Source organism: Styela clava, chromosome 2 (assembly GCF_964204865.1).
Source record: "Styela clava chromosome 2, kaStyClav1.hap1.2, whole genome shotgun sequence".
Classification (NCBI taxonomy): domain Eukaryota; kingdom Metazoa; phylum Chordata; class Ascidiacea; order Stolidobranchia; family Styelidae; genus Styela; species Styela clava.
The window spans coordinates 11,088,627-11,111,480 of NC_135251.1; the positions used below are offsets into that span (position 1 = coordinate 11,088,627).

The 22,854-nt window shown below is 34.2% G+C and overlaps 1 protein-coding gene across 1 annotated transcript; it reads left to right on the forward strand.

Annotated features, from left to right (window-relative positions):
• Positions 1-7,984: 7,984 nt before the first annotated feature.
• Positions 7,985-11,812, forward strand: LOC120336502 (uncharacterized). The gene is made up of 4 exons (XM_039404193.2): positions 7,985-8,297; positions 10,226-10,303; positions 11,010-11,248; positions 11,448-11,812. Exons 1-4 carry the CDS (start codon positions 8,024-8,026, stop codon positions 11,643-11,645), a joined length of 789 nt encoding a protein of 262 aa, XP_039260127.2. The 5' UTR covers positions 7,985-8,023; the 3' UTR covers positions 11,646-11,812.
• The last annotated feature ends 11,042 nt before the right edge of the window (positions 11,813-22,854 follow it).

Consider the following 22,854-nt stretch of genomic DNA (forward strand, 5'->3'; position numbering starts at 1 on the left):
TTTCTTATAATTTCAGAGCATTATACGCTCAAGTTTGGTTTATAGTAAATTGACTCGCATACTTGCCAGCATAATTTTGTAAAAAATATTTAATAGCTATGATTCGATAAGTTCACCTACATTTCAAAAACGTTTGATGTCATTGCAGCACCATACCAGTGCAGAATCTACATTCTATGTACTTTAATCAAAGTTTGACAGAATTGATTGCATGGCCAAATTTTCTTGATTATTTTTGATATATCGAGTGACTGTATATGCAAGGACTAAGCCCATGGGTACATCTGATCAAATTTCATGTGTGATCCGAACTAGTATCTAAACAAGCAATCTGGATAAGAAAGATTTTAACCGCCACCAGATGTGCAATATCAATTATATGTCATGCGGAAGTCTATATGCGCAAGTTGCGGTATTTCCACTGGGCTTTCTAGAACTTCTTGGAAGCCTAAATTACATCACGGCGTGAATAAATAACACGTGATTGCAAATTGCATTTCGACATCTGGTATATTTAATACCAAATGCAGAACATGGAGTTTTGAATAGGATTCAAATGCATCACAGCCTTCTATTAAATTAATTTTAGTTTCGTTCATCCTTCTTAATTGAACCAATGACCTGACCTCTACACCCCGTTTTCCGGGAAGAAAATAAAATCTCAAAAACATGGAGAGGTTATACATATTGAATACAAGGTTCTGAGCTATTTGCGGATTGGGCGTCATGAACGAGTTCTTGCCGTTCATGATCTTGTGATAACTGAAAAATGATTTGCTTATTGAATTGAATTTTGCAAATGCAGGAGTTTGATGATGCGTGAGCTTTATAAACAAGCACATTGATGATGGTGTGTTAAAATTACTAAGAATATTGAAATATTCTAAATACTTATCTCTTAGTTGAAATACCAATACGCATATTCAAAAACGAATGCAATTTAGGATAAAATTCTTACACAAAACTGTTCGAAGAGAAGAGCAAAAGAAATCGCACATTCGCCAGAATAATTTTGCTATATAAATATTTAATAGAGATGATTCAATAAGTTGACCCACATTTCAAAATGTTTGATACAATTACATCAGCAGTATCTATTTCCCAAGTGCTCTAATCAAAGCTTGATAGAATTGGTTGCATGCTCATATATTTTCTCGGTTATTTTTGTATATCGATTAACCGTATATGCACAGAACTAAGCTGATGGGTACATCGTATCAAATTTCATGTGTGATCCGATATATTATCTAAACAAGTAATCAGGATTCGATTATTTAAAACGACACCGGATGTGCAACACCAAGCGTCTGTCATGTATAAGTGCAATGGAGAAATTTGCGGTATTTCCATTGGCCTTTCAATAACTCATTATATTACATAACGGCGTAAGTAAACATGTAATTTCAAATTGCATCTCGAAATCTGATATATTTAATATCAAATATAGAACATAGAATTTTGATTAGGTTTTCAGTGCGACATAGTTTTCTATCAAACACACCTCGGTTTTGTTCATCCATTTTAATTAAACCTATAAACTCTACACCCCATTGTCCCAAGGGAGGTGAACATTTCGAAAACATGGCGAGGTTATACAGATTGAATACAAGGTTTTGAGCAATTTGGTAATTGTTTGTCATGAACGAGTTCTTCCCGTTCATGACCTTGGAATAATCGAGAAATAATTTGCTTTCCGTATTTAATTTTAAAAATACAGAAGTTTGCCAATACGTGTGCTTGGTAAACAAGATCATTGCTGATGTTAAGTTGAAATTACTAAGATTATTAAAATATTTTAATACCTAATATTTCTTAGTTGAAATAAGAATATTCATATCCAAGAACGAATGCAATTAAAGATAATTTTTTACACATAAATGTTCAGAGAGAAAAGCAAAATAAATTGAAAAACGCTTAATTGATTCAACATCCAAAATAAAGGTATTCAATAGATTTGCATAGGTGTTCATTGATTTAGGGCGCACCCGTAGTATGTGCACCAAGTTGGCGCACAACCTTATACCCCTAACCTGGTACTTGTTCAGGTTGTGCGCCATCTAGGACTCCAGGTGCACATACTACGGGAGCATCGGATATATTAGTCCTATATGGTCGAGTATTCATTTTAATTTTGGATCACAAATACGATAAAGTTTGGCTCACAGTATATTAACTCGCACACTCGCCAGCATAATTTTGTGTAAAAAATATTTAAAAGCTAGAATTCTATAAGTTTACACACTTAAAACGTTCAGTTTGATGCGATTGATACGGATAGTGCTCTGATCAGAGCTTGATTTTTTTGTGTGGATACTCATATATCCTCGACTATTTTTCTATATCAATTGACCGTATATGCATGATGTTTTACTGTATGTATATGCATAGCATCAAGCCCACGGGTACATCCGATCAAATTTAACGTGTGATCAGAAATAGTAACTAAACAAGTAATTATGATAAAAAATATACACCAAGCGTGTGTCACGTAGAAGTGTATTCCCGAAAGTTGCGTTAATTCTATTGGGATTTTAATAACTCATTAGAAGCTTAAATTACATAAAGGCGTGAATAAATAACACGTGATTGCAAATTGCATCTCGACATCTGGTATATCTAATACCAAATGCAGAACATGGAGTTTTGATTCAAGATTCAAGTGCGTCACAGCCTTCTATTGACCTGATCTCAGTTTTGTTAATCCATTTAAGTTAAACCAAAGACCTCTAAATCCCATTGTCCCAAGGGAATTTAAAATCTCAGAAACATGGCGAAGTTGTATATATTAAATACAAAGTTCTGAGCAATTTGCGGATTGTGTGTCATGAACGAATTCTTCCCGCTCATAGCCTTGTGATAATCAAAAAAGGATTTGATTTTTGTATTTAATTTTACACGTACAGGGATTTTATGAAACGTGAGCTTTATAAACGAGCTCATTGCTGATGGTAAGTTAAATTTACTAAGAATATTGAAATATTTTGAATACTTGAAATCTCCGGCCCGCGGCGTAATTTTATCCGGCCTGCAATAACACGCAAAATAGAGAATTTTTTTGCCAAGGGAAATTTTCCCCGAGCATCGTCTTCCTTGTTTATTTCGTAACATTGGTCAATCAGCAAGATGCAAAAAAGTGACGTAATAACAGGCCTTTTCGCATCCGCTTAAATAACTTTGTTTTGTCACCCTGACAGATTTTCAGTCGTGGTTGTAAACAATACTTCGTTTTTGCGATTTTGAATGCTATTCGTTAGTTTTTGGTTGTGTTTGAGAAATTTAAGTATGAATCAAATACGTCAATCATTATTTGCCTTCTTAGAAGTTGTAGTTTTAATAGTAGTAATGAAAAATTAGTCCAGAAATAGCTGTGACAAAATAGGCTAAAATTCTCTACCGGTACTCAACATTTTCTGCGAAAGATGCACTCGAGGCGCGTGCTTTCGACGAAACTGTTTACGTTTCTTGCGCTAAAATAAACGTCGAATGTGCATGTTGCGCTAACAATACTGTAATCCCTTGCGTACTGCTCCAATTTCACAAGTCACACTAACTTTTGTACCGCTTTAAAGCGGATATTCATCTAGGTATGTTACAAAAAATTAAAGTTTATCCGATTTAAATAAAAACTGCGCTAGTGGATCTGAGTGAAAATAAGAAAACATCGCCAAGTTTATAAAAAACGATCAAGAAATAACGGAGATATCGGAATTTTAGTACCACCCGACAGGCCAATTTTTCCCATAAGGATTGTATTACTTTTTTCATAAGAACTGTAATAAATATGAAAAAAGAACACATATATATCAATCACTAGTCTTTCGGCATCAAGATGCAAAAAAGTGACGTAATAACAGGCCTTTTCGCATCCGCTTAAATAATTTTGTTTTGTCGCCCTGACAGATTTTCAGTCGTGGTTGTAAACAATACTTCGTTTTTGCGATTTTGAATGCTATTCGTTAGTTTTTGGTTGTGTTTGAGAAATTTAAGTATGATTCAAATACGTCAATCATTATTTGCCTTCTTAAGAGTTGTAGTTTTAATAGTAGTAATGAAAAATTAGTCCAGAAATAGCTGTGACAAAATAGGCTAAAATTCTCTACCGGTACGCAACATTTTCTGCGAAAAATGCACTCGTGGCGCGTGCTTTCGACGAAACTCTTTACGTTTCTTGTGCTAAAATGAACGTCGAATGTGCATGTTGCGCTAACAGTACTGTAATCCTCCGCGTACTGCTCCAATTTCACAAGTCACACTAACTTTTGTACCGCTTTAAAGCGGATATTCATTTTGGTATGTTACAAAAAAATTATAAAGTTTATCCGATTTAAATAAAAACTGCGCTAGTGGATCTGAGTGAAAATAAGAAGAAACATTACCATTTAAAACAAGTTTATAAAAAACGATCAAGAAATAACGGAGATATCGGAATTTTAGTACCACCAGACAGGCCAATTTTTTTCATAAGAACTGTAATAAATATGAAAAAAGAACACATATCAATCACTAGTCTTTCGATCTGCGTCCCATCTATGAAATATTGAGACTATTTCAGGATTTTATTCTGGCAAAGGTCTTGATACCGCCGAAAGATCGTCGCAAATAAAAAGAAATACACACGTCCACATAAATTTTATTGGTGTCCATAGACCATATTATTAATCTGTACTACGTATATAAATAGAGCGTAATTTTTAAAAATCCGAATGTTGGGAAATTTATGCGCTAATGAAAAAAATCAGATACCAGATAATAGTTGTTTATTTTATCTAAATTATGTCAAAATTTCACGGAAATCCATGCTACAGCAGGCAGTCCGTAGTCGTTTTTATGAGCGGTATTCCGACACGACGTAACGGTACTTAGCAGACGTGATGCGTACCGTGCATTATTGGAGCGAAAAGGAGGATTTTGTAACATTCCTAATTCATGACTGCAACGTTTTGATAACAGCTAAACTCAGGATAGTTGTCTAGATATAGAAATCGTGTATATTTGTTTTCCTAGAATGTTCTCAATTTATATTCTGCGATATAGATAGAATTTAATATTCAAGTCTTCAGAAATATAGAATATATATTGTTGAATAAATTGAATGGATTTCCCAACGTTTGTGAATTCATTGTATTGCATTGACAAAAATATTTGCCCGGTCCGTTCAACACAGTTTGAGTCATATCCGGCCCGCGGTCAAAAAAGTTTAGTGACCCCTGTCTTAGTTGAATTGCAATCACATTTTATTTACTCACGCCGTTGTGCAATGAGTTATTGAAAGGCCAATGAAAATATCGCAACTTTCGCGAATGCCCTTCAGCATGGCAGACGCTTGGTGTTGCACAACTGGTGTCGGTTTAGGTATTTCCTATCCTGATTACTTGTTGAGATACTAGTTTGGATCACACATTTAATTTAATCGGATGTACCCGTGGGCCTAGTGCTATGATCTATTACCAGATGTAGAACATGAATTTTGATCAGGATTCAAGTGCGTCACAGCCTCCTTTTGATCTGACCTCAGTTTTGTTCTTCCATCTTAATTAAACCAACACCCCACCAACACCCCTACACCCCAGGGCCCCAAGGGAAGTGAAAATCTCAAAACATGACGGGGTTATGCATATTTAATACGTGGTTCAAAGCAACTGTGCGTATTAGGTGTAATTAATGAGTTCTAGCTGTTCATGACCTTACCTCCAAACATCAAAATAAAATCCCACAATCTTGAAACCGCAGACATTAAGTTTTAAGGTCATGGATTAATAGTGTTTGTAATTCCCAACAGCAATCCTCGCTCTTCTATATAATAGGTCAAGTTTTTAAGATTTTTCAGTCTGCATCAAATACTCTGGAACAATGTCATCATAATTGAATGCAACTCTGCTAATTATAAAAAGAAATATTATTTAAAACTTTAGTTTCATGAAAGGAAGGAAAAAATAAGATTTTTTTGAATCTAATTTATTCATCAAATGGACTTCAAATTAAAAATATTATTTAAAGAGGTTGAAAGGTTTAGCACGAGTTGAAAAATATTTTCCGCTGCGTAACAGAATTGAATTAGTGAAATTGCGGCGCGAGAAACTTGAATTGTTAGACATTTAAATTTTTATTGTTCTATCGTTGCACTAAATCAGGGGTCACCAAACTACGGCCCGCGGGCCGGATCCGGCCCGCGACGTCATTTTATCCGGCCCGCGGCGTCATTTTATCCGGTCCGCAATAACACGCAAAAATGGCTAAATTTTTTTCCGAGGAAGATTTTCACGAGCATCGTCGTCCTTGTTTATTTCGTAACATTGGCCAATCGGCAAGATGCAGAAAAGTGACGTAATAATAGGCCTTTCCGCTTCCGCTCAGACACTTTTGTCACCCTGACAAGTTTTCAGTCGTGGTTGTAAACAAAACTTCGTTTTTGCGACTTTGAATGCTACCAGTACGTAACGTTTTCTGCGATACACTTGTGCACTCGTGGCGCTTGCTTTCGAAGGAACTGTTTGTTTTTCGTGCTAAAATAAACGTCGAATGTGCATTTTGTGCTAAGCCTAACAGTACGGTAATCCCTCGCGTACTGCTCCAATTTCAAAAGCCACACAAACTTTTGTTCTGCTTTAATGCGGATATTCATGTAGGTATGTAGGTACAAAAAAATTGAAGTTCATCCGATTTAAATAAAAACTGCTCCAGTGGAAAGATCTGAGTAAAAATAGAAAACAATACCAAGTTTGGAATAAACGGTCAAGGAATAACGGAGATATCGTAATTTTAGTACCGCCCGACAGCCAATTTTTTCCATAATGATTGTATTAGTTTTTTGATAAGAACTGAACTAAATATGGAAAAATAACACATATCACAATCACTAATCTTTCGATGTGCGTCACATCTATGGTATATTGAGACTATTGCAAGATTTTATTCTGGCAACGGTCATTGACACCGCCGAAAGATCGTCGCAAATAAACGCTGGAGTTGTGCATGATAGTTTGACAGTGGTTCATTGTGGGTAATAATTAACGATGTTCTGATTGTACGAACTTCATAAAAATTGGTAAGTATCAAGTTAGACAAGAATTACACACGTACATATAAATTTTATTGGTGTCCATAGACAATATCATTAATTGCACTACGTATAACCGGAGCGTAATTTTTAAAAGCGTCGAATGTTGGGAAATTTATGCGCTAATGAAAAAATTTAAATACCAGATAATAGTTGTTTATTTTATCTAAATTATGTCAAAATTTCATAGAATTTCAAGCTACAGCAGGCAGTCGTTTTTATGAGCGGTATTTCAACACGGCGTAACGGTACTTAGCAGAAGTGATGCGTTCATTTTTTGCCGCGGATTTTGTAACATTTCTAATTCATGACAGCAACGTTTTGATAACAGCTAAACTCGGGATAGTTGTCTAGATATAGAAATCTTGTTAATTATTTTTCCTAGGATGTTCTCGATCTATATTCTGCGATATTCCCAACATTTGTGAATTTATTGTATTGCATTAACAAAAATAATCATCCGGCCCGTTTCAACACAATTTGAGTCATACCCGGCCCGCGGTCAAAAAAGTTTGGTGACCCCTGCACTAAATCAATAAATACATAGGACTAATAAACACATGATGCAAAGATAGTTGTAATATGCGTCACTATTTTTGAATTTTGTTGATGCTGTGTAGATTTGAACAAAGGAAACGATTTTCCTGTTTGGATAATTAATTTTGCAGAACTACTCACATTCGCTGTCGAACAGAGTAAACTAGATTTAAAATGATTTGATTTAGGTTATTTTAAAACTGCTTCCATCCTCAAAATAACCCTGTTTGCAAATTTTTTATTTAGTAGATTTTAAGTTTATCGGAAATCCGTATCGGTAGTGATTGAACCAAATTCGAAAAATGCCATAATATATTTTTTCCTCATAATGATGTTACAACAAAATAATAATTGCAATGAATTACCACACAACTTTTTTATATCTTTTTATTTCTATCAATGAATAGATAAAAAACACATTTCTAGAGGATGTTGTTGTTTACTTCTTTGTTGTTATTTTTTTCCCTCCTTTTTACCAATGGTCAAGACACAAACAAGCATATGATATGTAAAGAAGTCAGCGATGTATTTAACAGCAACGACGGGAATTCTCAACCATCAGCTAGAAGACTTCAAGGCCCCATGGGAAAAAGAGGTCAACCTGGATTGAAGGGCGAAGCTGGACCCCAGGGTGCGTCGGGTCAGCCAGGAACTGTAGATTATGAAAGAGTGGTGGAGTTTGTACGTATTGAAGTTGCTAAAGGTATGATTAAAATAAGTTGTAACAACGAACAACATCATGGCGCAGTATGATATCGATATACTCTAATACATAGGTTCTCAAAGTGCTCCGTACGGAGCCCCAGGGCTTCGCGAGAGGAACCCAAGGGCTCCGCGAGCTATTGATTACTTTTCAAAATACTGACTTGACTAATTTTGTAACTGTTCAAAGAAGCAAGAACAGCTTTGATATAATTTGACAATATTATAGCCTTGAAATATGGTGAAGAGGCGGAATTAAAAATGACGGTATTTATGAGCTGGAGCGCAGTCAGGATTCTTGAAAGGGTTCAAAATTGAAATCGGAAATTTCCGCGCAACATCATTTAAAAGGAAACAGATAACGAGATTTCTTTTGCGTAAAATATTCAATGCATGACCGATGCGAGTATTTAAAGTGTCTGGTCGTAATAATTTAATTCTGCTCATCGTTACTCACGTTTTATTCGAGATTACTATTAGGATTGCTAAGAGGAAAGAATACTATTCTAAAATAACATAAAATACGTTATAAACTGCCAACCATAAATAAATTGGAGTTGTATTTTTGCGATTCGTCAAACTTGATTTGTTCTTTCGTACTCGAGATTAAGTTTAAGCAAGATAAGATCGCCGTTTGAAAAATCACAAGATCTGGGCAAAATACGAATGATTGAAATTTATTTTATTGCATGCGGCTCCGTTGGTAGTTTCAGAATGAAAAAAAAGTACACCGTGCGTACAATTGACTGTGTTTCGATTTCGCAGTTACCACGATGAATAACTAAAAAAAAAAACTAACAAAACATCAAATTTTGTGATTTACATACAATGCCTATAAAAGCGTTTTTAATCTGACGTGAGACTGCTGAAACCAAACTTATAGTGTGATCTTCCATTTTAAGTTTTAATATTTCAGAATGCCGTTTTTTAATCAAGAAATTTGAGCTGCGGATTTACCTCTTTATTAATTATTATTTTTAGCATTTCGTCACAGATGACTATAATATGGTAACATGTTTTTCACATTGAACTCATAATTCCCCACGAGAACAAATGAGCAACTATCGTCGTCATTGTAGCACAATACATGTATATATATGCCGATCGAAATTTTTGATTTAGGGAGAATAAACACCGACGTAAATTTGTTTAAAAACACGCCATGCTGACGAAAACAATCGGCGATTGTAACAAAATGCAATCGCGCGCAATATTAGTGGCATTTCAAGTCTTCCGAAAATGTCAAAAGGGAAAAGATTCGACCCCTAATTTATTAATATGTTTTTCAATTGTCAAATTTACAGCTTTATTATATTTAATTTATTTTTGAAATTGACATTTATTTATGACTTGTTTTAACCCTATTAAAAAAGGTTTAGCATTTAAGTTAGGTAAAGTACTTTTAACTTTCCCAGGAATATTAATCGGAAAGTAACAATTTTAACATTTATTTTGGGGCTCCGTGAATGATAGTCAACTTTTCAAGGGCTCCGCAACACCAAAAGTTTGAGAACCCTGCTCTAATACATATACACATATTCGCTAGGGAATACTCTGACAATCTGAGGGCTAAAGGTCTTTTCATTTAAGCTTTGAAGGTTAGGTTGTTTTTAAATTTGTCAAAATCTTAATTAATCATTAAATATAACAGTAATAAAAACCTAAAAACCAGATCCTTTAACTTCTAATTATATATTAGAACCCTGTAAGCCTCTGATTCTCGCAGTTTCACAGTGAAAGTATATAATCTCTTTGTGTGGTAATAATACCGCTGTTCTATAATTCTCTAGTGATTTATTCGTGGTTTTTCTCATTCTGTATGTAACCGATAATTTCACGCGGAAGTAAAACGAGCTCCATCGATATTATCCTTATCAATATCTTTCTACTTTTATTGCCTAAGACCAAAGACATATTTTATTCCAACAGAAATTGAAACAAAGATGAAGAATTTGGAGGAAAAGATAATGAATGTTTCCAAAATTACCGAAGAGATAATTATAAGAGGTAAGAGCGTTTCTATGATCGACAATTTGTCCACCCAAATTATATTTATTTCGAAGGTGGATACGTTTGATTTTAATCGGTCGCGGACCATCGTAAATCAAAACGCATGGTGTTCTCAGTTTTATTCTTAGTATTTTGTATTGCCACTTTCCAATTTAGAAAATTTGGGTTGCCACCATTGACACCTACCAGAAAAAAAAATTTATTCCTCGTTGTTCGAACTCGCGAAAAACACCATTTGTGCCGAAGCGTGTGCAGACTCGTGTTTTCGTCGGAAATCCGCAAGTGAGTGGTGAAATCCAATCGTTGGATTAAGCGACGCGTAAGTGACCTGTCGATCAAATTTTCGAATAGTAAATTGCTATTCTAATGGTTAGTTAGAGGTACAGACACTATGTAACAAGAAGTAAAAGCCATGAAAATGTAAAAGGAATTTATTGATTCATATACACGAAAGTTATGTTAAACACAATTCTGTTAATTTTCGCGGCGCACCTGACAACACGCTGCGGCGCACCTTTTGGGAACCGCTGACCAAAATGATATTTATTTTGAAGATGGATAATTTAACATTAACAAATTTGATTACATATTTTATAGATCTTGCGTTCAGGGGCATATTAGTGTGAATATTCGTAAATGTAAAGGAAATGCAATGGGACGATTTTCTTATCAAACGAAACAAACACAGCCTACTTATTTTTAGAACAATGTGAAAGCATACGGGGTGGAGTGAGAGTCGATTCGAAATGTTTTGTAACGGAAATTCATTCTACGCAAGACACCACTTTGGCCGAAGCTGAACAAATTTGCCGGAACAAAGGGTTAAGATTAGCTGATATTTCTACCGAACATGAACACAATGCGATCATGGAATTAGTAAGAAACAAATTTCCTGCTGGGAGATCGTATGCTTATGTTTGGACAGGAATGAAACGAGATAAAGTACGTGTAGTTTATGTTGTTGAATGAAAAACTCAAATGGCTCCCACCCATATATATACCTTTGGCAATAGTGCTAGAAAAGTTGCATGTGACTGAGTTATCTTGTAAATTGAAATATAAAAGATTTTTATTCCCAATTTTATCTTTCTATTCATTGATATTATTTATATCAACTTTTTTTATTTTATTTTTTTTTCAGAACAGAAAAGCAGTTTTATCGAACGGCCAAATATCTGGGTATAAAAGAATTCGAGAATCCCCCAGTCAATGGAAAACCGCTGAAGCAAGTCGAACACACGTTTATGTATACGTTAGAAAAAATCCCAACGAAACTGATCAGGGACTTGGATCAGTCTGGCCATCCTATGAGCTTGAAGGAGTCGTGTGCTCTGTATAATAAACGTAAATTGATCCAACATCTGAGCATTACACAAGGATATCCGCTCCATGCACTGACAATGAAAACTTTTTAATTTTATATGCCACTGTCCCCATCCCTGATAAAAATAAATTCTGAGCAAATCTATCTGGTTATGTATCGTTCAAATAAATACGAGAAATTTATGAAGTTGTCATTTCTCCGTGTTTGATCATTCATTTTTGAAGCTAAGGAAAGTTCTCTGAAAGAACTTATTCCAGACCGTTAAAGACAACATACGGTTTATGTTGACAAGGGATAATTTTTGACCAATGAAAACGATTGAGAAGCAGGTTTAAACAAATTGTGCTAGGTAAAGTATGTACATGTATTAGTTTTGGAATGTCGCAGAGTCAATGTTTGAAGGCAAAATTCAGGTTAACACTTCTGCACTATCCAGTTTTCATCGCACTCTTATTTTTGTTTTGTTTATCAAGTTCGGATTAGTTAGGTTGAGATAGATTATTGTCTCATATTTTTTCATCATAAAAGTTGTTCAATATTCTGGTCAAATTAACTTTTCATCATCTAACTAACATAAATAGAATAAGAGAGCAATGCTCGAATATATAGACACGAGGAGCGAAACAAATATGAGGACCAAATAGCTAAAAATCCGATCGCAAACTGTCCCACGGTACGCAGTTTCTAACTTTGATGACGTCATCACACTAAACTTCAAAATGAAAAACGGATCCCATAAAGCGGAAAATTTTAAAAAATATGAAAACCAGAGCTTCATTCCAACAACAAAGAAGAATAATACTAACAAGAACAACTACAAAAATTAACAAAAGGATCCATAGGTCTACTTTGTATCCAATAATATAAAACAGATAAGAAAATTAATGGCTGGGTAATTAAGAACAGGATTGCACTGACATAATTACTAAGCATGATTTGAATCTCAGAATAATTATTTGAGATTAAGGTAACGGATAACGTAAGATCAAACTGAACTTGTTTAATAAAATTTGAGTACTCCCGAAGTATATAAATCAAGATGGCGGACACCGGAACGTAGTATGTGTATCAGGTTAGGGTTACCCATAATTTCAGGTGCAAATACTACGGGAGTCACTTGGCTAGTCTCTGAACTCATAATAGAAGTAAAATGAGGAAAGTTGGAAAAAAAATACTACGTTCCAGTGTCCGCCATCTTGGTTTACATACTTACCAAAATTTAAATCAGTGCCTACAATTTGTAACAATCACAGCGAATTAGAATCACTGGCAAAATAGGCCATATATTACCATTTGAATATAAAAATAAAGGAATCAAATCTCAGCATTATATATAGCAAACCTGTGGTATCATTTAAATTGCGAATAAGACATGACGTTGCTTAGCATTGAGTGCACGAAGTGAAATTTTCAGTGAAGTAAACCCTGTTTTGTCTATGATACATATGTTGTGAGTGAATTCGAAGATGTTTTGTTTTTGTTTCAAAATGCAAATTAATTAATTTTTCATCTTATTACGATAATATTTATCTAATGTTAGTTCCCATCATTGTGCGAGGGTACTGTGAAGAATTTACACCTATATTTTGAATTTAGACACTGGATAGTATTAAGAAAACATCTTCGGAGGCGGGAGAATTAAATTAAATTACACGGTGAACAGAATGACGTATAATAACAATCTTGAGGTGAATTACCATAGGAAAATGACATTTTATCTAACAGGCGATTATCTGAGAATAACAAAGTTTATGTTCATGACGAAATCGACAGTGGCGCATCGTGATAAGCAATATGAATACGCTCACCACCACGTTTCTGATTACCCTGCGTGGGTTCGCAGGTCCGAACCCCATGCGAGGTCAATTATGTGTGAGAGGATTGTTTGACTTCTCGTCGCCGTAGGATGATTCACGTAACCGCTGGTCGGTTACGGCTTCCTCCACCATCGAGTTCATGCATCTGCAAACAAATACCTTGGCTAACTAATTCCATACCCGACATGGACTGGTAACCGGACCAGAGGCCGTAGTTCGCCATATGAATTAACCGTATTATCGACTTTCCTCTCTCGTGTGATAAACATGTAAATCCTATCCTATCTTGATGATAACCAAATGGTTGAGTTAATTGTTTTTTCCAGTGATGAAAATACCGAATAAAATTTTTATGAATCATGTGAGGAATATGAATTCGAATATTTTGTTCTTTTGCCGTTGGTGGAGTGATGCATATACTTCTAAGCGTAATCTGGCCTTTTGCATATATTAAAAGTAAACAAAGATTGGGGCGAATATATAGATGATGGTTCAAATTTTTACCACATTTATAATTAGATGCTAAGTTATGAACAGGTTTTTTAAAACAGAACCATCCCCAGAACCCAAGTCGAATATAAATGCCCAATGCATGGCAACAAAATGGATAAATCTAGCGGCCTTGTGTGAAGTATTTTCATTTCGAAGGCAGAGGCTTGTCAAAATTATGAATTATCACTGGAAACGTGGGGGAATATTAGAATTACAAAAATTCCAACATCAAACTCTTTCTGGCTGGCAGTATATCTGATTTATATATTTTGTACATTGCATTTTTCAAAATCACGTCAGTATCAATTGAAGATATGTCATCTTGGGAACAAGTATGAGACATGACAACACGCTTTGGGGATCAGCCAGGCGAAAGTAATTCCTGAAAATCACAGTTGATGAGAAAAATAGCTTCATCTCAAATTTTTGGCTTTATAAATATTTTATATACTGAACAACAGCTACATGCACTCCAAAGAAGTTAAATATTGAGCGGTTTCTGTTAAGAAATAAATGACCAAACGTATTGTTATGGTAATCATCTGCCATGAAAACATCAATGCACGCCTCTTTGTGTTCAGTATGAGCTGGAGTTTCGATACCTCTGTATTTCAAATGTCAGAATAACATTATTTTTTGAGTGATGTTTGGGAGAATTAAAGATCAATATTGACGATATAGAATTATGCGCGTCACCGTTACAGCATATGTATTTACGCAACTAATAAAATTGTGAGGCGTTCATGAATTTCAATTATTTTTTAATAAGCTTGATAAAAGCATCGTCGTAGACCACAAAATCTATGCCGCCATGGTATATAAATATATTATCAATATGTATATACATATATTTGTACTTGTAACAAAGAGAAAAATATACCAGTAGCTGGTGTACACTGTTCAAAAAACATGTAGAAGAAAATGTCATCAAAAAAATGTTTAAAAAAATTTATAATATAAGATGAGTCACATTGGCACTCTAGCTGTAGCCAATACCTTCTATATCCATTATAGTAATTAGTTTAATTCACAATAGTACTTATTCTTTTATACATCAGGTTCATAGGGCACATTTGCGTTTGGGAATGTATAAAATTCGTTCACTATTGCCTATTTTGACACGACAACATTATGACAAGCGTTAATTTCACGGGCTTTATACGCTTGCGTTTGCATTTCTTAAAAAACACAACAGCCCTTTCTTGCAATATAAAGGGCCGGTGTATGAATAAGATTGCAAGTAAACAGCACGAAACCTCTAAGTATTGCATATGAAGGGTCATGTAACGTGCTTGACACTGCCCCACGTTTGACTGCCTTCAACTCTATTATTGAATGAAATGGGAAACCTAATACGGAAATAGGTCATACTGCGTCAAATTACACAGGTTATAAGACGCAGCGTACGTTATTTCAAAGAAATAATAAAATTGATTTCGGACAAGTTGAATTGTTTCCTTGAATGCAGCATGCGAAACCAAATTTAAGCTTAGTGCGTTTGACATTAATTTCATAATGCTGTCGTCATTAGCCGAGTTGGTTAAATATCCAGGATCGAAATTGTTATTCTATAGATAGTATATTAGATTAGAAATTTGACAATTGTGACCAAATTCCGCTTTGTGTTGATTTATTGTGTCAACCTCTACTTACTGCTAACTCTACAAGCGCGCCAGTGGTTCTTTACAATTTCTTCCACTTTTTACTTTCACTTGACGAGGTTTGCACGCAGAACCATGGTGGTGCATTAAGCGTCAATAAATATCAGCTAACACAGCGTAATTCAGTTCAAGTTAATTTGAAAAAGAGCTAAGTACTATTTAATTATGAAAAGTATGAAATTAATAAAATTATGAAAAAGGGAGATCAGGTATGATAGAACCATGTATTTTGGTTGTCTAAATGAGTCGCATCCATTCGCATTTGATATACCGTTACTTTGTCATATAACAGAAAATATCAACATATCAAGTCTATTGACATTTTCAATACTGTGTTTTCTTCATATATTAGAAGTGACCTATCTGTTTGTATAAGTGTGTAAAAAGTGTGTGATCTATACGCCAGCAGTGGTTTTCAACTGCGGATCCGCGGCACTTTCGGGTTCCGCCAGTACGGAAAACTGTTCCAATAAAAAGGCTAAAAATCACAATGCTGAGAAGAATGATTTTTATCAACTGTTTAATTCTTCTGTATTTTCCTGTCAATGCATTGACGCAAAGTAAGTAACAAATACTCAAGTTTAAATTCCTGTTAATTCTTCAAAAATACAACTAGAACTGGGCAATTTTAATCGAAACAAATTGACGCCGTTTTGTTTGTTTTTCGCCAATGGTTGAAGTGATTCGGTCAATTCTTGCATTGATTCCTTACTCTAATATGCAATGCTGACTCTTATTTATAGTGAGTCAATGATAGAATAAACGGTGACCGTACATTTGAACCCATGTACATTTGAACCCATGCGTATATCGACGGGTTCAATCTATATGCGGGTGCTAAAACCCATGGGTTAGGGTTAGTATGGGTTCAACTATCCGAAAAACAAAAAAAAATTCCATAGGTGCAATAGCATACAGGTGCAATTGTCATGGGTTCACATGTACGTGGGTTCAAATGTAATTGAATCAGAATAAACATCTTTCTTATTGTGTGCGACAACCCATCGAACTAATCGAGTTCTATGTTTTCAGTAATTTGTGAACCTGGAGTATACTTTACCTTATTACAGTGAAGAAGTCACGTACAATTACATATGGGATTTGATTCGAATAAACAATTTGCTTCTGAATCATCGGGTAGTTGAAAATGCCCATCCCTAATTACATTTAAATAACGCGTATCCCGGATTTTGACTGCGGCATCCAGCTCGCGACACGAATTATACTGTGGGATAAAGATTTGCAAAGCGGAGTTTATGATGTCTTACATTCATTTAGATGAAAACAACGTTATTCTTTACCAAGACATGGGACTGTATTTCAATCATATGACTTTGAAAACTCACGCCGAGAGTAAGAAAATGTGCGAAGAAAGAGGGTCGGAATTAGTTATAATAAAAGACTCACAAATGAACGACGCAATCGTAGGGGAGCTCGATAGAGTGTAAGTAATATTAAGTCTCCAACTAGGTATTGAATCTATGTGACAAGAACGATGGCACAAAGCGAGCAAACAGCCTGGTTGTTGACGTTTCCATTTTCAAAAAATTTCAAAAAATATTATTATTGAAACTTTCTTCAGAGCAAGTTCACGGGTTATCAACTGGAAATAGAACGTTTGCGGTGCTCCCGAAGTATGCGAACCAAGATGGCGGACATCGGAACGTAACATGGGTAACAGGTTAAGGTTAGGCGATAATTTTTTTCCAATTTTCCTTATTTTAGTCCTATTATCAGTTCGAAGACTAGCCAAGAGCCTCCCGTAGTATTTATACCTAACATTATGGCCTAACCCTAACCTAGTACACATATTACATTCCGATGTCCGCCATCTTGGTTCGCATACTTCGGGAGCCCCACGTTTTCTTATTGAGGAGTGGTAAATTAAGATATTATATATAATTTATATGAAGGAATTTATTCTTGTAATAAAGGCAAACACAGATTGCTCAAAATGGCAAACTGCTTTACATTTATATGCGGATTGTCGTAACCTTTGAATACCATTGATTGGCAAAAATCTTTGGTCCACAGCCATATTAAATATTCAAATTTGTTGTTGTGGTTTTTGTCAACACATTAAGACTACTTGCTTCCTTTAAATTTACAGCAATATTTTTGATCATTTGAAAAAGTTGTTGTAACAGATTATTTAAATCAACAACTCTGTCATAGAAAAGCTGAACGCAAGAATAATTACAGAATTTAGATTTATAGGAGTTTAAAACTGAAATTTTGCTGCGAATGGGGAGCGTCTCGTACAAGAAAGCTACCAGCCATCATGTCAACCAAAAACATGTTTATCAATAAGAAAATCAGATGCGAAGTCATGAATACAATGAATTGTTACAACCTGATTTAAGTTCAAATAAAAATTAAAAGAATACCTAAATGACATATGGTTGCCAAAACTTCGTCCGGTTATGAGATTTACTCTAATATCGGATCAGTTTGAATTACGTTAATTAATCTTTAAAAAATCGTTTTGCAAAAGCGTTTTAACAATATATGCATTCAGAATATCTTCGTATATTAATTGATTTTTTTTGTACTTATTTGTCGTATGCACTGACTATTTTATTTTACTTTGAATAGTAATAACAAAAGCGTGTATTATTAAAATTAAAACTAGTGAAATTCTCAATTAGGCAAACAAGTTCAAGTGCATATGGATATAAACGATACTTCATCGGTCTGAACGACATCGAGAATGAAGGGAAATGGGTTTGGTCAGATGGCACAATAGCAAATTACACCAACTGGTAAGTTCATTATTGCATATATGTAAAGCAAGCCTAAATTTACGTCAATTTACTACGTTAAATATATCAGATTATGATGACATAAAAAAATTCGCCCTCGATTCAGAAACAATTCACGTATTTGTTTCATTTATCTAATTATCGAGGTAAACTTGGAATCGGAGAGGTGTGCATTGATAAATTTATGAGAGCAATGTGATACTTAACTTTTCTAGTAATACATTCAAGAGGTAACTACTATTTTTGTACTTGCTACAAAGATTAAAATAAGCAAACAATGTCGCATTTCAGTCAGCAATAGCGACTTAAAATTTTTATCCAAGTTTAATCATGCATTATTATTGTGTATATTATTAAGTTTTCAATACCTGACGTCATGTAGAAAATAATTTTTGCTAATAAAAAGATTTAGAGCAAAATTTTTTTATTTGAGTTTATACTTTCTCTGTAGTATTTTTTTTCTCTTTTTATAAATCAAAGTGCGTGATGCATGGCGTTGTTTGCATTAATAACTTTTATAAACGCAGTATAAATGTTGGTATTTGTCAATTCATTTACGTATTGACTGTTCATATTCATTCTGAATATGTTACACATGCAGGAATTGGACTCGATGACAAAAACCTTCAAAATATTTTTAGTATTTACAGTTCATAATCATAGACCATCATTTTTTATGCGAATTCGACATAATGGTTTATTTGATTTGTGGTCAAGACTTCCGCTTTGTAAACTTTCCTTTTGTTTAGCCTTGTGTTGTGTTCCCTGGTCTTCGTGAATTCGGGTCATTTACTATCTATTGATATCATCGTCATGTAATGAGAAACCTTTATATATGGCTTTTAGCCTGTGCTGGCTCGGGTATCTTCTGCATATTTCCAGTTTTAGTTCAGCACAGCATACCTTACATGACTGAGAGTTAGTGTATGTAGCTACATTGAACAATATGCGTAGCTGTATTCCATGTCAAGTGTTTTCATAATTTGAGATATTTTACAGGAAAACTGATTGGAAAGAACCAAATGGCGATGAAGAACATTGTGTCGTTGTATTGGTCATACGTGGGTTGATACTTCTTGCAGTTCGAATTATCTCAGCATTTGTTAAAAAAGTAAATATAAGTTCATGGCATGTTTAAAAGTGCTGCTCTAATCACTTTGGATGATTTATTCAGCTTTTACCAATGATGATACCCCTCCTCGCAAACATGCATTTCCTAAGGTTTTGAGCAAAATTACTAAAAATAATATATACAAATCAAATTAATTAATATTATTACAATCAGAGCGAAAATTAAATTTGGTTGGAATCGCATTAGATTTAATATTTAGTAGATTAAATTTAATTTATGTATGCGCTGTACAATCGATATGATTCTTTTCAATTCATTTTGATTCTTCTATTTCTGTTATACAAAAATATAGAAAGAGTATAAACAAATGATTTTTTAATAGACGTTAAGGAGAATGTAATCATGATAGCATAGATTTAAGCAGGATACCATGAACCTCACCGATTAGGCTTTCAAACAAAAATATCAAAACCAAAATATTTAAAAATCGTTTCACAAAACCTTTATAAAAGGTTCATTGCAGAAATTTGGGAAATGTCTAAACTAAACAACCTGAACTCGAGCGACAAACAAGACGTAGTCTGGACAAAAAAAACTGAAATATATAAATCCATACTTTTGTGGCCACCTTCACATAACCATACCAAGCCTACTACCAATATTTTTGGTATATATATATATGATACCACTCTCGTTAGTGCTCTATAAATATCCTTTTTATATACAGCATTCAACATGCATGATAAGTGAAGATTTTACATTTATTTCTTTTTCCATTTTCAATACCGCAACGGCTAGTCGCAACGTTTAGTTATTTTTTAAGCTTTGCCCCCCATTTGGGATTTTTTATAAAATAAAATTTGATGCTTTAGTACTTGATTCAATCTAGAAAAAAAAAGACCCAACTGCGAACGTGCGACCTGAGCCTCAACCGAGAGAAGGAATATAGGGGAAGAAATAAATGCACACGAATAATTCACCAGTGTGTTATTTGCAAATATTTTACGAAAAACTAGATTACAAAAATGACTAAAATGAAATCGATTCGGAAAAAATGTACACACGATTGAGAGATAAAATATAGCCAATATTTATTGGTCAGGTCTAGTTGTTATATATCTAAAACTTTGTCTGTTACCTATCTTTTTCATTTTGTGCGTAAAACACTAAAAGTACTAACATTCTTTTACTGTTATACACTAAGTTTATCGCTCGATATATGATATTCAGCAATAATTCAAGTTGGTAAAGGTTTCATTAATTCAGAACATAACTAAAAGCAGCGAGCTGCATTCAATAATATTCAAGACGCTGAGTCAGCATGAGTTTTGACTTTTCAATTTTTCAGCTAAATTTTGTTTTTCATTTATTCTAAATGGACAAGTATAAATTTGACTTCTAAGGAAAGCAAATAAAAAATACGACTACGATTCCATTAGAAGTAGGGCTGGGTATTTCGAATCAAATATACGAACCGAATCGAGTAGTGAGTTTTTGGAATCGGTTCATAAGAAAATTTCGAATTGCCTCCATCTTGTTTTTTTTGTTGGCCAAAGGTCGAGGTGAATCGTTTAATTCTGTCATTGGTGCCCTATTTTAAATGGAATTCCACCTTCCCTTTTTCTAGTGCCTCGTTGAAGAAACATGTTTTTTTATTGTGTGTGACAAGTTACCACCAAACTGACGGACCGACAGATTCTATGTTTTTATTAATTTTATACTATTGCATATATTCCATGTATTGGAAATTTTTTTCTAATGAAATATTCGATTCAATTCTAAAATCATCGAATATTCAAAAAAAAAACCATACTTGAGATTACAATTGAATAACGCAAATCTTTGATTTTGACCGCAGCCTACAGGTACAAGAAACTTGTGGTGATAAAAATTGAAATTTGATTCATTAATGTTTTGCTTTTATTCAGATGTAAACAACATCATCTTTTACCAAGACACGGAACTGTATTTTAATCATTTGACGTTGAAAAATTACACCCAGAGTAAGTAGGCGTGCGAAGAAAGAGAATCGGAGTTAGTTACAATAAAAGACTCAAAAATCAACGACGTTATCATACGTGAGCTAAATACAGAGTAAGCAATAAGCATTATGATTTTCTTCTTTCAACTCTATGCGACACTGGTATCATCTTTTATCAAGAAATGGAATTGTATTTTAATCATTTGACGTTGATAAATTATACCGAGAGTAAAAAGGCGTGCGAAGAAAGAGAGTCCAATTAGTCACAATAAAAGACTCACAGATTAACGACGTTATTATACCTGAGCCAAACACGGAGTAAGCATTATTGTTTTCCCCAACTTTTCACTTTATGCGAAACCGATTATCCTTCCTACTGACATATGACATCATCTCTTATAGGTAAAAACGTGCAAGCAAACATATTTTCGACGCTATAAATTTCCTCAATGCAGGTCAAAAAGTTAGGGTCGGTTTTTATAAAATTTACTAATGCAAGCTAAGAGTGAAACGTTTGTTGATGGATGAATCGGAAGTTACGACATATTTTACATTTATTCTCGTAACCGAGATGTGAATACGAGTTGGCACCAAACATTTCAATTCAATACTGCCACGAAAACAACTTTACAGAAGGAAATCTTCAAATTACAGATTTCTACAACAACAGTCCTTATAAATAATTCGACAAGTTAAACAAACTTTATTTATCAACATAACATAACTATAGATTTTTAAGTCTCTCGGCCGGGGTATTTGTCAATCTTGGGGCCATCTTAAAATATTTCAATCGTGTGAAAGATACCTCGTTAATAGATGAAATCATTTTAAATAATGTTTTGCCGATCCTTGGCATTCAGACTTAAAATTCTCATTGGTTTTTCTATAACATATTTACAACTTTGTATAGTAATAAAGAACATGCGCATGATTTAAATTTACACAAGAAAATATTCACACAGGCGAGCCAGTCCAATTAACGATGAAGAGCGCCGATCCCTCGTTAGTTTGAATGATATCGAGATTGAAAGGGAATGGGTTTGGTCAGATGGCACAAGAGCAAACTTTACCAACTGGTGAGTAGATTGCAGCTTGTATAGTTTAGGTATTCGTTATCGCGTGAAGATTTGAATATAAAAAAGAAGAGTAAACCGCCTCCACCGTCCGCATAATAAAACCGTCCAATATTATGTTTTACATTATTAATTGTTTATTATTTGGCTTCATGTCAAGAACTTCAAAAAAATCGAGGTTTTTGAGCGAAAGAATCAAAACAAAAAATGAACTTTCCAAAATGAACCTTATTACGATATACAGTTTCTTCTAAATGAACATGTTGACAAATGCTTATGTTAAAGTCGGTATTAAGTAATTCATTTTCACTATCTTTATATTTTTTGGGATTCAATTACCGTGAATACATAGATCCCCAATTGGGA

Coding starts and splice junctions, on each gene's coding strand:
- LOC120336502 (XM_039404193.2), top strand. CDS start 8,024: ATGTTGTTGTTTACTTCTTTGTTGTTATTTTTTTCCCTCCTTTTTACC. Junction 8,298..10,225: donor ACGTATTGAAGTTGCTAAAG/GTATGATTAAAA, acceptor TTATTCCAACAG/AAATTGAAACAAAGATGAAG. Junction 11,249..11,447: donor CAGGAATGAAACGAGATAAA/GTACGTGTAGTT, acceptor TTTTTTTTTCAG/AACAGAAAAGCAGTTTTATC.